The following is a 16,543-nucleotide window of genomic DNA, read 5'->3' on the forward strand; positions in this document are numbered from 1 at the left end:
TTATGTACTTTGCAAAAAAGCACTGGAAGTTAATTAGTTTTTTTAACTCGAGGGCATATATTTCAATTACTATTTTTTTCTTAGGAGCTCTTTGCTTTTCAGTGCAGCAGTACCGTACCCTACTGTGTTAACAGTATCAGTCTACTCAGATTGTCCAGAATGCTCTGAGATAAGGCTCCTGCACTGAGCATGTCCTGAAGGCTCCCTCCTCCTGCCAAATCCCAGGAGAGATGGGTGTGCCTCAGCTCATCAGGGGATTAGTTGTCCCATCGTGCTTTGCAGTAGGAAGAGAGACTGGAATTGCAGTTTAGTCCTTCAGTTCACTTGATAAAAGTCATATCTATGCATAAGTCCTGTGTACCACCTACGGTCCTCTTCTGGACTTGAAATCAGGATGTAAGATGAATATAAATGGCACAGAGATCTGACTTTGGTTGCCTGCAGAGGGGTGAATTTCACCTACTAGGAACAGCTACAGCCAGGTTTCTGAACCCACGTGAAAGTGCTGGGAATTTGCACCATTTACTGGCTTGGCTGGGGAATGAAGATGCTCACAGGAAATGTTTGACACTTTTGCAGGAATTTGGCTTATTTTGTACTAGAGAACAGATACGTTATACCTGAATTTCTAAATTTACTGTACTGGCATTAGAGTAACTAGAAACCACAAAATGGAAAGAAAAGAAAGAAAGAAAGAAAGAAAGAAAGAAAGAAAGAAAGAAAGAAAGAAAGAAAGAAAGAAAGAAAGAAAGAAAGAAAGAAAGAAAGAAAGAAAGAAAGAAAGAAAGAAAGAAAGAAAGAAAGAAAGAAAGAAAGAAAGAAAGAAAGAAAGAAAGAAAGAAAGAAAGAAAGAAAGAAAGAAAGAAAGAAAGAAAGAAAGAAAGAAAGAAAGAAAGAAAGAAAGAGTAGACTATGTATAGATATATTTACATCTACATACATCTACATATAGAAGCTTCTGTTCATGGGAATTCTATAAGCCACTGCCTGCAATAGCATCCATCCTAAGGGAATCCTAGAGATGATTCTTAAGAGACTGAGGAGATGGGGTTGTGAGGTGAGCCCATCTGTGTCAGCACCTTATCCAGCCATTGCAATGGTCCATGCAGGTGGATCTCAATCCAGCAGGGCGTGCTTGTAACATCTTGGCGATGATACTCTGCTCCCCAGCCCTATAAAAGGACCCAAAAAGTGAGGTGGTTTTTTTAAAAAAACACCCAAAATATTAAATCACAACTCCAGTGCTTATAGCCTAACACAACTACAGATAGTCCACCACCCAAGTTCCCAAGATTTAATGCTTTATCCTAGGGATAATTTTCTCTAGAAATTTTGCTCCTGTTTAATGTCATTGTTATCATAATTACCAGGGACTTGATGCTATTAAATTAAAAATCTCAGTCACACTTCCAGGTGCTGAGAACAACTGGCATGGAAAGGCCTGTTTCCAAGCTTGGCTGCCTGCAAACAGCCCATGGGGAATGGTCCCTGTTGTTTACACCCCAGGGACATGCCCAGGAACGTCTGGCAGTCTGCTGTCTGGCACCAACAAAAAGCAGGCCAGCCTCTTTCATTAAAAGGAACTAGAAATGGTCCTGAGCACTGCTTCATGTATTGGCAGAGATTCATCCTGTGAGTCTAAGACCTTAGAATTTCTAAGTATCTATCGAAACCTCTGGAAACTTTCAGCAGTTCCTATGTATCATACTTAGCCTATGTGTAAATATTTTCCACAGGTCTTCTATCCTTGTACATGTCCTGTTTCCCAACAAGTGTTCCCAGCTGTCTGCTGTGGGAAGTCCTGCAGTAATTTCTCCAGCTCTCTTGGGGAAGATAAAGGAAATGAAGAATCTGAGAGAAGATGCTCAGATGGGGTGCTGGCAGGGAGAAAAGAAAACCTGAAGTACCCATGCTTCAAGGAGCAGGTTTAATTTAGAAAAAAGCTTTTCTTCCAGAGGCTGGCTGGGCACTGGAACAGGCATCCTTGGGAAGCGGTCACAGCACCGAGCCTGACAGAATTCAATAAGCATTCAGACAATGCTCATGGGTGTCACTCCTGGGGATGCTGCTGTGCAGAGCCAGGAGCTGGACTTAATGATCTGATGAATCCCTTCCAACTCAGCATATGCTATGATTCAAGCAGGCACAGTGTCTAAGCAGTGCTAAGCAGGCAGCCTGATGTCACAGCAACACAAGGCATGCGAGTCACAGCCCAAAGTCTTGCAGCTCACCAGCTGTCTCACTGGCAGACTGAACTCAGATTTCCATAGGGCAATGTGCAAAACATGGTCCCACCACAGGATGAGGATCTTCACTTGTGGGATGCTGATCAGACACTAAGTCATACCTGTCATTATGATAGGTAGGCAACTTGGTATTCTCATAATGAAAAAAGGACATGGAAGTGTATTAAGACTGGTGGCTGTCAAAGTCACCAAAATTTTAGAGCAGCTCAGACAACTGAGGCTGCCAGAGCAGCCACTTCTTTAGATGATAGCAGGAAAACTAGGATCAACACTAAAATGAGACGTTACCATAAGTGGTCTGGATAAAAGTCAATGCTAATTAATGAAGAAAAGGGGAAAGAAAGCAGAAGAGTAAGATATGGACCCACAAAAGCCCAAAGAGTACTTCCAATCAGGCATCATTTTTCTGACCTGCAGAGCATTTATCAGACTAAAAAGAGCCCACATTCGTACAACCTCGGATTGATGCTCTGTAAATGTTTGCATAAAATGCCAGCAGTCAGAATTCTGAGATGGTGAAGTCACAAGTACTCAGCTGCAGTGAAGATACACAGCCAGAAAAGCAAGTACCAGAGGAGCTGGCACACCTTGCTGACAGGCAGGACAGAAAATCCAGACGAACAGCAATTACAGGATTCAAGCACAATATGCCAGATTTGGGGGAGCCTGGCAGACAACTGCCATCTCCCTCTGCTGGCAATTCCCAAACACTCCAGTGACGCTGTCTCTGGCTGGAGCACCCCCAGGGGAAATGCCAGGACAGGCAAGGACCCCGGTGCTCCCTGTATATCACTCTTGGGTTGCAGGTATCCTCCTTCACCCCAGGACTGAGAGGAGCCCAGAGCTGGAGTCCTCTTAATGAGGGAATGAAGTGAGTATGACTTTCAAAGCTGCAGTGGTGCTGCTCCTGCCAACACTTCCCTGTGGGCAACAGTTCTCTCCAGCCTGGGGTCCATGTCCCAGAGTGTCCCAGAGTCTGGCTGTTCCCCTTACCCCCAAGACCCGGGGAAATATGGGAGGGATTGTGCTGGGTTCAGACCTTGGCTTGAAACTCTTCATCTCTTCCCTTTGTGCTTCAGCTGCTTCAGCTGTGGAGAGGTGGCAAGAGCCATCCTGCTTTGGTTATCAGCAGTGCTCAGTGGATAGAAGCTGCTCTCACTGAAGATACACCCACATCTGAGCTCTTCTCAGCTGCTCTCTGGGTGCACAAAGGGCATCAGAGGGGACAAGACCTTCACCTCCCTCTGTCCCATGCTCTGCATCCAGAAGATCCACAGTCCTGGCAAGTTTCTCATGTCTTTGTCCCTACCCATGCCTGCCTCCCAGCTGGTAGCTCAAGCATTGGTGGGGTCAGAGGCAGGGTCACCAGCCCTTTGGGCTGTAGGTGACCAGCAGTATCTGGGCACAAGTCACAGGAGAAGCCACAGGACTACCCTGCACACGAGGGCTCTCTAGTACTGTGGCTCTGACAGACAACAGGCCTCTCTGGGCACCGTATCCCCAACACCCAGGGTTACTCCTGACCCCAGACTGAACACAGGAGGGCTCACTCCTGGGGAGGAAAAGATTTTGGGAAGACTGAATACCGTAAAGTGTATTTGCAGGCCGGGAAGAAAGAGCCCAGATGAGATTTGCATAGAAATTTTCCAGACGCCATGGGAGAGTTCAAAATAACTTCTTGCACTAGTCTTCTGGTGCCTGAGGCACAATAATAGCTGGTATTATTTCAACGAAGCAAGGTGATAATATGGCAGCAGCATTATATAGTGCATCAACACCACCATTTCTGCTGCCATGCTGGGCATGGAGGCAGATAACACATCAAAGAGCTTGCCCCTGAATCACTGAGATAATGAAAATATTGTGTAACTGGCTACACTGCCTTTACAAACAACATGCCCATTCACGTCTTCCATTAAAGAAAATACTGTTTGTTGGGTTTCTTGCGTTCTTTTTTTTTGCCCTAATGCTTGTATGTGAACAAGATATCAGTTCCCTCCCAAGAACAAAGCAACAGCATGGTCATGGGCATGGAGGTTTGGCTTGGACTCTTGGGAGAGGTTACAGGGTACTCTTAATGATCTTGAAGACTTAAGAAGATGGGTCCCCAAGGATGGCTAGAAAAAGTTAGACCAGAAAGATATGTAAGGCTCGGCTTATTGACTCTCTAGAACTTGAGGAAACTGGACTTGAGCCTCAAGCACTTTTTAGAGTCTTAGATGTGAATTCAATCATCTCAATTCAGTCATTTATATATAAACAAATCTGCAAGACAAAGGAACACACTCAAACCATTTTTATGATACTTAGCAGGACTGCAGGCTTCTAATGGTGCAACTGCTCTAGTTTGCAGGCTGAACATTGCTGCCAGCTCTCTTCAGCAGCACTATAGCGAAGTTGGTCTAGCATCATCTGGAAACTGTCTCAAAACACTTGCCATTCTTCGGGGGTTAGATGCTACAACAGGCATGTAAATAAATCCTAAGTGCTAAAAGGAGTTGAGAGATCTCGTTCTGGTGAGAAGGCCGTTCAGGAAGTCCCACAAAGACTGATAGATTTCTCACAGAGCAGTCAGACTGTGAAATTCAGATATGAAGGACATCAGAACAGTAATGGCTTTGGTGGCCTCCTGTCTCTTCCAGATAACAGGGGGAAGGTCAAATGTTCCTTTGGGTTTTCTGTTCTGCTTGCAAGAAGTCCTTCTGGTTGTGTGGCTGGCCAATGAATGTTATCAGAAAGTAAGACTATTTTTCTGGGATCAGGCAGATGGCAAACAACAACAATTTTTTGCAGGCTTGGTGAGGGATGAAATAGGACCCAGTGTTTCTTGATTAAAACAATATATACTAGTCTATGGTACTAGTGAGACGGTAAATTGGCCTAAATACATAAGGACATTATTTCCAGATCAACAGCTTTATCAAGCTCTACTGCAAACCACTAACAATAGGAGAGATCACAACTGCCTAAGATACATGCTACAACATTTATATGAGTTGAGCTTTTTGAACTATCAGTGGGGGAACACCACCATGCTTCTCTGCCAATTTTCCACAGAGAGCCTATATAATACCTAAATTTTGTAATCTAAGAGATTTTCGGGTTGACCACAAAAGGTATTGATTTTGAACACCTATAAGTTTAAGGCAATTCTGGAAAACAGGCAGTATGAATTGCTATTCGAAAGTTGAATATCTATATCCTCCCCTGGAATGGATTTGATGTGATCTAGTTTTTCACCAAAGCTAGCAAGGATGCAAGAGAAAGCAAAGAATCCTTACTTTAACAAAGCTCATTCGAATAGTACACATCTTGGTCAGCTCATACACCACTTCAAAACCGTGATTGACTGACTGGGCAAGCAGCTGGGCGAAGAGCTGGTTGTTGAAGATCTTGAGGCTGCAGCCGCTGGGGATCTTGCAGACCGTGGCTGGGTGGAAACCATGCTGGTAGTTACAGTTGCGGCTTTGCACAAAAATACTGCTGTCACTGACACATTCGGCATAAACCTCCCCACCGACGTAGTAAAGATGAACACCTTGAAAAACCAAATATAACACATATTACTTATCCGTTGTTCATAACACACTTTATGCCAGTAATTAATTATTTTACCGGCTTGGGCATACAAGCCCAGGATCCTCCCAGGATCTTTGTTTCTCAGTGCAAGTTGCTTTACTTTTACCCAACCTCATAGTACTTAATGACAAAATACACATATGTAAATATCAACACAGGCCAACCATATCCTAAACATCAATCAAAACTATCCAAGAACTGAAAAATCACTATTGCATTGCACAGCTAAATGTATTTTTGCTGTTAAGCAAATGTGCACTAGCCAAGACCCACTTCACTGTGCGCTGTTGTTTTAACTACAGGATCCTACATTTATGTCATACATTTAAAACACAGCACGGTGTGTACTTAAAATAGCTTTCATGTATTTTGCTTTATCTGCCACATCAGAACCAAGTATTTGCATTTACATGATGTGATTTGCTCATCAGATCCTGTTCCAAGTGACCTTTAGCAAGAAAATGACTGATTTCCTTCTGAACTTTTCAGTGCCCAAGTGACTTACCAATACTAACTCTAATTGTGACTGTGACTTCAGGAAATTACGGTGGAAGCACTTCTATCCCTTCAAAGACTCCAGTCCACCAAAGGTATTTGCTTACACGAACACATACCTGAATTGGTGGGACAATTTATCTTAGCCTTATTCAGCAACCTTGAAGTTGGGGATCATCTGTAAGATGATAACTGTGTAGATGCCTTCTCTAGCTGATAGATGGAGAGAGGCACTGTGACCAGACGGTTCACTTCATTTGCTACAGAGTGCAGGCTCAGAGCCAGCTTAAAGCCATGGAAGTCTGTGCAGGTGCTGAAAAGGCTCTCCCATTCCCTGCCCCTGCTGGCACACCTGCTTTCATGCTGGCAGCAAAAGCTGAGGATTGGGCTGCTGTCCAGGCTGAGGAACTGAACCAGCTGATAAACTTAAAAACAAACAAACCAAAATTTACTTTCAGTGAGATCTTGTGAGATCGTCGTCAGTGCAAGTGTGACTGCTTGAACGTAAGCATGAAGCCGCAACCTGAAGGGGGCCAAGTCATCTTGTGAAACTGCCCAGACAGTCACTCTTCCCATGGCTAGATTAGGGGAAATGAACCTTCCCATGGCCAAGAGAGGTGGAAGAACTCAGTTCTTTGTTCTTGTAAAAACCACCATTAAATAAAAATAAATTCCCTCTCTAATGCTAGGTATGCCCTTCAAACACACACAAATGTTCACAGAGCCTCAGCAGATTGCCTGCAAAGGTACTGGTAACTGTGCTTTAATAATGCAGTGTAATTAGTTTTATTCCGGGTGTCTTTCACACAAACAAAGACTGGTTATATATATTCCCAGTCTGTTCATCATTCTGCAGTCATAACAAGGGGCGGCAGCACATCCTTAGGACAAAACCAACCTCTAAACAGAAGTGGGAATGACACGGGAGAAAGCAGGTTGAGTGGGAAAAGGATCTGGGAAAAACACACTCTCCCATAATCTTCCAGGGTGACTCAGATGGCAGCCTTAAAGTCTGTCTTCAAGCAATCACTTGACTTCTGAGCACCCACAAGATCTGAAATGAGCTGCGAGTGGCAGGGGCGTGGCTCGGGGCACACTCTGGTACTGCACTGCGAAGAGCAGCCACAGGAAAGCATCAGCTCCAACTGCACCAGGCACTCTGGGGTGCTGCACACTGTGACTGCTAGCGCTGGACCTTCCTTCCCATGGAAATGGATAAAAGGGAAGGACAGAAAGGACCTTAATGGACTCCATATAGCTTTCTGAAATAATAAGATGAAGCGAAAACAGAGGGTAGGGAGAGAAGGATAAGGACATAAATGTGCACCACATTTCAAATCTTAAGGTGTAGCTACTGATTTAGGGTCACTACAGAGGATGCTAACATGAAAAATTTTAAAGGCTGGGTTTTCAAAGAATATTAAGTGACCCATTTTCTGAAAAAAATGAATGCTTTCAAAGCCATTGCCCAAACTTTGTGCTACAATAACAAAACATCAATGTCACTTCTGAAAGCAGAGGTTACAAACTGGTTTTTCTCTTGTGAAAATTTTAAAGGCAATAAATACAACAAGTGTGTATTCCTATTATTCTAGCATTCATTCACTGGAGGAAAGCACCCTAAAGGAAACCAAGCAGCTAAATACATATTTGTAGAAGATCAAATCACACATCCATATGTTTTGGTGGTATTTCATTGCTCCCTGCAGAAACTGAAAATTCAGCAGTCTCCAAGCATCCACATCTTTTTGACACTGATCAAAAGCTCCTTTTTTGTCCTTGAAGTTTGACTGCTGAAACAGGTCCAATTGCTCGTAGATGTTGCATTGTGTTCTGGATTGTTTTTAGCTTTGATGTGGTATTTCCAGGAAATGGTTTAACGCTGATACACTAGATGACAATTCAATCACATATCCTTATCCTACTGAGCTAATCTTGTTTACTCACTCTTTTTTCTCCCGCGTTAACATGAGACAATTGTATCCATTTCAGCAGCTTTCATCTGTCCACCATGCCTTTGAACTATACCCTTCTGGAGCTCTCTGTGCTCTTCTGCAAGCCTGCACTGGTGCCACTTGTATTCCACTTCTATGCTTTTTTTAGGATTTGCATAAACAGGGAAGAGCAGTGAAATTAAGGATTTCTGATATATTAAACTCTTCTGGGCAACCTGCTCCTTTCCCTTGAGCACATTCCTAGTGTAGGACTTTAAAGGACTTTTAATCAATTAAGACAGATCTTCACATTCAAATGGATGAAGACCATTAGCATTTACCTAACTTTATTTCTGCTCTGTCTCTTTGTCTTTTGGGGCAGAAAGCCACGGGCTGTAACATCGCCAAATGACAGCTGGGATCTTTTGTCGTTCTTCTTTTAGGGCCAGGCTCAGCTTTGATCTACATCCCTCTGACAGCTTACACTGATAGGATGTAAAACTTTGCTTTATTTTCTAAGTAAGTTAGAACTAGATGTACAAGACATTTGCAGTCTGCACAACGAACCACTATGGCACACACTTGTAGCATCTGCAACATAAGGGTTTTCCATTCCGGGGAAAAGCGCAAGGCCTTAGCACAACACTGCCTGCTCCAGCCCTCAGGTTCACTGCTGTTTGCAAAAACTGTATCGTATTTGTCTCAGAGCTTCCTCATATTCAGTCATTCAACACTAGACTATCAAGAGCCAATTAAAATATTGCTCTAGGCCTGGGAAATGAGGTGAGGTTGACAAGATAATAGGAGTGGAACAATTAGAGTTAATTAGCCCAGTGGGAAATGCATTCCCAGGCAGCTACTGGTGAGAGGCTGGGTTGGCAAGATAATGAGTCTAGACTGGATATACCAGAACAGGCAAAGCTTCATCTGCATGGAGAAGTGGCTGGCACAGGGCTTGTGACTCACCACCACAAACAACAGTAAGTTCTGGAAGAATATCAAACCCTACAGCCTTGGGACGAAGTGTGTGTGGCCATGCATGTCCAGGTGCGGTCTCCTCACACTTGGTACCAGCAGCATGTCACACTGCATGCTGAGGTGTATGCTCCTGAGGTGTATGCTCCAGAGGTGGAGCATACACAGCTGCGCCAGCAACCACTGGTGGGAGAATAATAACCTCAGTTTTACTAGTGGAAAGCTGAAAAAGCAGGGAATCGGAATGGTGGGGGCAGTGGGAGAAAGCTACAAACACAATTCTACCAGAGTTCTTCAGCTAAGTAACTCAACTACTAAGTGTTTCATCCATCTCCCTTTGTTATTTGGTGGGAGGAGAAGCAGCCCTGCGGCACCAGCAATTATCCTTTTAGTGGCATTTCAATGGCAATATTCCCAGTTGCCAGAAGCCCTAATAAATAAAATGAAAATACATACTGCTAAATTAGAACACACAACTATAAACAACATTTTTCTCTTTGCTGGCCAAGTAAATAGCCTTTGTAAGGAGTTACTCTGCTGATTGTTATCCAGTCAGAAAAGAATCCTCTGCTTTTCTTGCATTTCAGAAGTAATGTCAGAGGTTTGATTTTAAGGCAAGCACATCTGATGAATCAGCTAGGTTTGTTAATGCAATTCATGGATCTTCGGAGCTCTGAATATTATTCCCGGGGAGAGGGGATTTCCTCTTACCTTTTCCTATGTGTCTCCTGGTGTTTTCTATAGTAGAATTGCGGTTTACGTTTGAGAGCAGACCCAGGCAGAACCTGTTTTTGTTATTTGAAGGATCTGTAAATCCATCTATAAGGATACTTCGAGAGGAGGCCTGGAAAGTCTCCCCTACCCTGTTGTTGAGTTCATAGTAGGCAACTGAGCACCAGTGTTGAGGTTCCTCATAACAAACAGGCCGAAAGTCTGTAGGAAATAAAGTTAAGCAGCTGCTCAGGTTTCAGCAATATTTTTTAAACAAACTTTCTCTGTTTTCTTTCATTCTCTCCCACTCTCAGGCCCCCTTCTCTTCATCTAAACCGTCACTTGTGTCATACTTTATCTCAACAGCAGCTTCCACTGATTCTTGATTTTATGACTGAAGTCCCAAACATGCAAAAGGTTAGTGCACCAGCTTAACTCTAAGCCTCTGAGGAGCCCCAGTTCTTCTTAAAAGTGGAAACTCCACTGCATTAAATCAAATGCACTGACATTCCTTGCTGAACCGGGGCCCAAACTATACACTGAAAATAGTAAGGGATACATCTGCTCTGCACACCAGCAGGGGACAGGGATGACAGATGGGCTCAAAGCAAGTTAAAACTGAGCCAAGTTTTTGGTATTAGGCCTTCAGCCTAATACCAAACCCTGTAGTTCAGAAGTAATAAATCACTCCAATTTTTGCACACTTTCAGGCTTTCCGCTTCCATGTGAGACCGTAAGCAGAAATGTCAGCAAGGTCATTTCTTTTGGATCTATCCCTGCCCAGGTTTTCTAAGTCAGAGACAGAGAAAGACTCAAAAATGTAACAGAATCTCTGAGCCTCATTTGTCCTACAGGAATTAGTAGGAAACTTTATCCTGCCTGCTTACCACAGGCATGTGAGCCTGCCTGCCCCCAGAGCACCTCTGTGCACAACCTCTAACAAACTTCCAACTAACACTCACTAGGATAGTGATCAGGGATGGTAGGCTGTGATAAAGAGATTAAACTAGCTTGACAATTTATTTAAAAGTATTGGTGTCTGATAACTTGTTATTATCTGACCTTTCTGTGTCCCCATCCATAATTAGCACTATCCCCTCACATTCCTTCTGCTCCAGTTCCATGCTACATACACACTCCTCGCTGTTTCAGACAGCTGGAATTTTTTTTTTTTTTTTTTTTTTTTTTTTTTAATGTGCATGTGTGTTCAGTGTTCAGTCCTCATTCTAGAAATGACATTTCTTTAAGAACACAATATGATGGACTAGAAGAACAATGGTGATTTTTCCTTTGCAGTAGCAGGAAGCCAAAGCAAAAGTCAGCAGAGGAGCTCCATTTCCCCTTCCTACTCTGCAGCAATGGGCTCTGAATGGTGGGGGTGTCAGTACTAGCCAGTACTAGCCCAAAGGTAGCAGAGACTGTGCTGGAGAGGTCATCAAGTTGCTTTGAGGGGTGCAAGCAGGACCCCAGACCCTTCTTTTACCATTAATGCCTCTCCCACTAAAGAACTCTTATAAGACAACAAAGACTTTGGTTTTCTGTCAAAATATCTTTGTACTCCACTAGAACATGTCCTTTTCTCTTCTAGCCAGCCAGTACTGTAACATTAATACAAAGATCGCAGTAAAAAGATCCCTATCATAAGGCTTTAAAGTACTTGAAACCTAGGGCTGAAGGTGATAAAGAAATGAGTTCTGATATTGATAATGCTTTTGTGTGTTATATTGCCCCACCATCCTCAATTTGATACGTTTATCTTTACAATGTAGATAACAGTGTTTGCTTTAATTAACAGCTTTTTAACTGTAATAGTCCACGGATGCAAATAAGGCTTAAAATCTGTAACTTTGCACATAATTCAGGGAAATATTACATCAACCTATCCTGCTAGCTAATGGATGAGTCTAGCATACAGCCTTACTGCAAAACTGCCTGAAACTTATTATTATAAAATCACTAAACCTTCTCATGCAAATAACAATTTTTTTTTTCTTAGCCATTTTTACTTAAAGAATAGTACAAATGGTTATTTACTTTCAGCTTCTCCATCGGCAGATTTACCTCCATTGGGCAAAGATAGCACTAGTTGACTTTCAGCTATTGCATCCATTGATCGTCCATTGTGGATTCCTGGAGGTTCTCTTGCATGGTAGGGTGGAGGTGGAGTTTCCACTACAGAAAGAAAGAAAAAAGAAAGGGGAAAGAACAAAGACAGCTAAGTCAGTATGTTGACAAAATTCCTCTTGGTCTTTTTCCTGGTGAGTATTTTACTACTTCAGCATTGTTCGGCTTGAGAAAACTCGAAAAAGCACAAATCTGAATCTGACCTCCCTTCAGTCTCTAGATTAAGACTATTGCATGTTCAGCAAAGATGGGAAGGAAAAGCTGTCATGTTGGACATGCAGCACTTGAAAGAGAGAGGGATGATCACAACAGTTCCCCAGGCCTAGACATATGTAAAATCAAGTTCTCTGTTAACACCAGTTGTTACATAAAAAAATAATGCAGTTTCATCCGTTATTTCCAGAATTTTCTCTTTAATTTAAAACTAGAGGTGGACAATTTAAGAGCAGAAGCTAACTTTATTTGATCCTCTGGAAGAAAGCTCTCTTTCTTCATAAAAAAAGCCTATGAAAAGCTATAGAAATCTGATTTGGCAAAACTCCTTCCAGACTTGTTCTTTTTTCCTCTGCCCTACAAGGGAAGTCTGTCCCTCTTCTGGTTTGTTCACTCTCCCATCAAAGAGCAATAGATGTCATAAACACATTAGGAGGAAAAGTATCAAATCACAACTGCTCAGCTCCTGATTTGTTTCATTTACCGCAACATGAGCTAGAAAACGGAAGATGACTCTATAGTGGGGATTATCCAGAAAGGCTGGAGGCTTAGGAAAGCCAAATGAAAAAGGACTTTCATTTTCATATTATAAAATGTCAACATTCAGTGCATAAGCACTGAAAATGTGTAGTTTTGTCTCATTTGAACAGAAACTCAATGGCCTTATATGCAAATTATAGCCATATACAAGCTTGCAGGACCAAGGGCCTCTTTAAGAAGGGTTTAACTTGGTTCCAGACTGAAATTCCCCCTTATGTTTGGGGTCTCTCAGCTGGCCCTCAAAATGGAGCAACTTCACCCAGAGTGCATAACTGTGAACTGTCTCATGAGACAACCACTGAATCTTCCATGTTATTCTATTCTATTTAAGCATTGCTCAAGACCTAGGAATTTCATACACTATATGATATTTCTAACACTTAGATTGCATAACGCTCCAACAAAAAAATAGTAAAACAAAATCTAGAAATGGTGGAAGAGAAAATAAGTTACAGAAAGGAATATAATCACAGAATCATGTGGTTGTATGGACATTTTTAATGTCTACTCCTAAACTAGCCACATTTATGTCTCCTTATACCCACTAAAGAAAAATTGGAACCTGCAGACACAGCGTATTGGACATATACAAGAAGGTGCAATGAATCTTATTCTAGGAGTGTCTGTTTTCCTACACTGATTACAGGGAGAGTACAGAGAATTCCATGAGATGCAGAAACCTGAGTTGTTGACATCTATATTTTGTCACAGCAATCCCACTCAAGGTTCTTGATGTGACTCCAGTTTGTTTTAGATAGCCTTCCATCCCTGATTGTTACACAGGCAAATTATGCTTATCAGTATGCCGTGTGCTGTGATATACTGAAGCTCAGGTTGAGCCACTTTAAGTATTTATTAAGTAGCTTTGTAAGGTCCCAAGTTCAGTTAAATGCACGAGTCAGAGTCATTACACATCTGGAATGGGCCTGATTTACCTGTCAGGACCAGCTCCACTGAATCCAGCTTAGTTACACAGAGGCGAAAGAAAAATATCAGAGAAGACAAACAAGTCTTACTACTTGATGAAACGTTTCAGTGTTGCTAGATATGATTTAATCAGAAATACAGATCTAGAGAAGAAATGAATGAAGACACATTCAATGAATGAAGAGGGACGGGAAAACATCACACTGTGTTGAAAGTATTCAGCTTAAAAGGAAGTTCAAATGCTACAAGCACCTTGTAAAATAAACATCTTTCTTGCACTTAAAATTAAATAGGCATATCATTAAGGACCTGAATTTAAATGCTTCATAGTTGAGACACTAAAATCTTAAATTACAAGATTCTCACCTGAATTCACCTTTATGAAAAAGCTGACATAACTGAAATTATTTGAAAGTAAGAATGCTGAAGTGAATCTTAACCATGTTTTGATATTAAAACTAGCTCTTAGCTGTGTTGCATTAACAGCAAAAGCATGGTTAAATTTTCAGGTAATTAGAGCTGTACTAAGTCAGGAGTTCACAACATAAACAATCTGAGCGACATAAGCCTGCTAATCTCAGAACGCTGGATCCAAAGTCATAGGAACTTGCCTGGTCACTTCTCCAAGTGCTGGGCCAGGTTGTTAAACACCTGAACTTTCTGAAATTTATACAGTCAGTGGGATTGCCATAAACTTAAAAAAATTTCTGTACACAAATTTCCCCATTTTATCCTGTCTCTTGATGGAGCTTTTAAAGATTCCTACCCTGACCATCCTAGGTCCCTAACTTAGGTCTTAATGCTCCTTTCCATGAATTGTACCAGAAGCTTGGATGGGCAGCTTTGGACAGAAGGTGGCCTGGCACACCTGCTTCTCTCCTCAGTTTTTCCCCCACAGTAATCATGGCATCTCACCCAGGCACTTCTGGGAGCAGGATGACTACAGTTCTCAATCTCTTGATCATCTGTCAGAAGGACTGAGACACAATATACAAGAGGCAGTCTAAAGAAATCACATTCCAAGTCCATTCCATCCGACAGTTCAATCTGCTGATACAGTCTGGAGGGAGCACAGAATTGTCACCTGACCCCAGGCCCTGGCAAGACCCTCAAATGCCTCAGTCAGGGTGTCCCAAAGCTCATTCTTACCTGTGAGCTGATAGGGACTTCCTGGTCCAGAAGAGCTTTCTGGAGAGTTGGGGTAGCTGATGCTGTTGGGTGACTGGGAGAACATGTGGCTGGGGGATGATGGAAAAGGGGTGCATGGAGGATGCTGGAAAGAATCTGGATACGTGGCATTGTGTGGCATCAGTGGCTCACTGTGCAGAGAAGTGTTTCGAAACTTGGCAAGGAGGCTGAGGTGAGGGTTAAACTCGCTGTGTCTTGGAACGAGTACAGGAGGTAGGACTGAAAACAAAAACAACAGAAAAAATGGTTAGAGCTCTATTCTTGAACATATACCTTGTTGTAAGTTAAAAAGAGGCACATTCCATGCTGCTCAAATTTTGCTGCCTGCATACAAGTCATTGAAGAGTAACAAACCTGTCCAAACCCAAGAATGAAAAGCTGAATCCTTGGACATTTTTCTCCAGATCTGCAGCCAGTTACAGCAGTTCCACATGCAAAATAAGGAATCTCGACTTGAGCAAGATATGATAAAATTCACAGATATGGCATGCAGAAATTCAGGCGGTACAAATTACCTATTCCTTCTTCAAAACCAGAACACTTCAGGAATTTTCTAAATATTATCACCAGGATGTGCCAAATTCACATCCAAGTTTAATAACAATTAATAGTGCTCTGCAATGCACTGCATATTTTACTACCAACATGTCACAAATGGGCAAAAGGAAGTACAGACCTGAAGCCAGACACCAGATCTAAAATGTTGTCAGGTACTTGAAAATGCTGCCAGACAGACAGCAGGATCTTTAAAAGGAAATGTAAATGGCAATTCAAACATTGCAGCAATATCAATTTAGCTCTTACAATATAGTTAGAATAGATCTAGCATAAGAAGGCATATGTCAGTAGTTGGTATTTAAGACATGAAAAATGCAGGTCAGAAAACTGAAATCCAAATTAACCCATTTAAAAATTAGTCTAGTAGAAGATACTGCCTCTCCACAAACTCTCTTCACTTTCACTTCACACTGTCAACGCTGTTAACAGCATTGCCCCTTTGAGAAACCCAAAGTTGATCCAAATTACTTTGGATTCAGACATATGAGAAGCAAGAGTAGAATGAAAACTCAAAACACTTTGAAAATCCTGACTAGTGAGATACCTATGAAGATGCCATCCCTAGGATGGAACATGATGAGGCTTGCTGAACCATTTTGAATATGAGAGTTCAACTTGAGGCTTTAACTGTGTCTTCCGTAGTCCTTGGTGGGGAGAGCAGCACCTACAGCGGGTGATTCCTGTACCCCAAGATTTCTCTATTAGTTACTAGCTCACATAGTGCCTAATTATCTTTGTTAAGGCTTTCAACACAGTTAGGGGGAATGAATTCCCAGTTGGTATTGTGCAGATCTAAAAGCCACCAAAGAAGATAAGGGGGCAATTTGAGTTATTGTGAGAAGGATGAATAGTCCCAGCATCGGGGACAATTCAGCAGGCTTGTATTGCCTGACCAGAGTTCCTCTGGCCTGAAACCCAGCAGCACATCATCTTCCAGTCTATCCTTACTAGTTTACAGAAACAAATAGCAATGTGCACTCTGGGTTTTAAATGTTGATGGGAATATACAGTTTGAACGTGTTTTAACATATTGCTTGGGACAAAAAGCTCTGT

General features: G+C 42.2%; 1 protein-coding gene across 1 annotated transcript in view; it reads right to left on the minus strand.

Annotated features, from left to right (window-relative positions):
* Positions 1-933: 933 nt before the first annotated feature.
* Positions 934-16,543, minus strand: part of SMAD9 (SMAD family member 9) — a 35,438-nt gene continuing 19,828 nt past the window's right edge. Inside the window, exons 3-7 of the mRNA XM_040055338.2 lie at positions 14,894-15,151; positions 11,975-12,112; positions 9,941-10,162; positions 5,528-5,784; positions 934-1,172 (exon numbers count right to left, since the gene is read on the minus strand). Coding sequence (XP_039911272.1) covers positions 1,029-1,172; positions 5,528-5,784; positions 9,941-10,162; positions 11,975-12,112; positions 14,894-15,151 — 1,019 coding nt within the window. The 3' untranslated portion in view covers positions 934-1,028. The remainder of the gene's footprint in view (positions 1,173-5,527; positions 5,785-9,940; positions 10,163-11,974; positions 12,113-14,893; positions 15,152-16,543) is intronic.

This window comes from Hirundo rustica, chromosome 2 (assembly GCF_015227805.2).
Source record: "Hirundo rustica isolate bHirRus1 chromosome 2, bHirRus1.pri.v3, whole genome shotgun sequence".
Classification (NCBI taxonomy): Eukaryota; Metazoa; Chordata; class Aves; order Passeriformes; family Hirundinidae; genus Hirundo; species Hirundo rustica.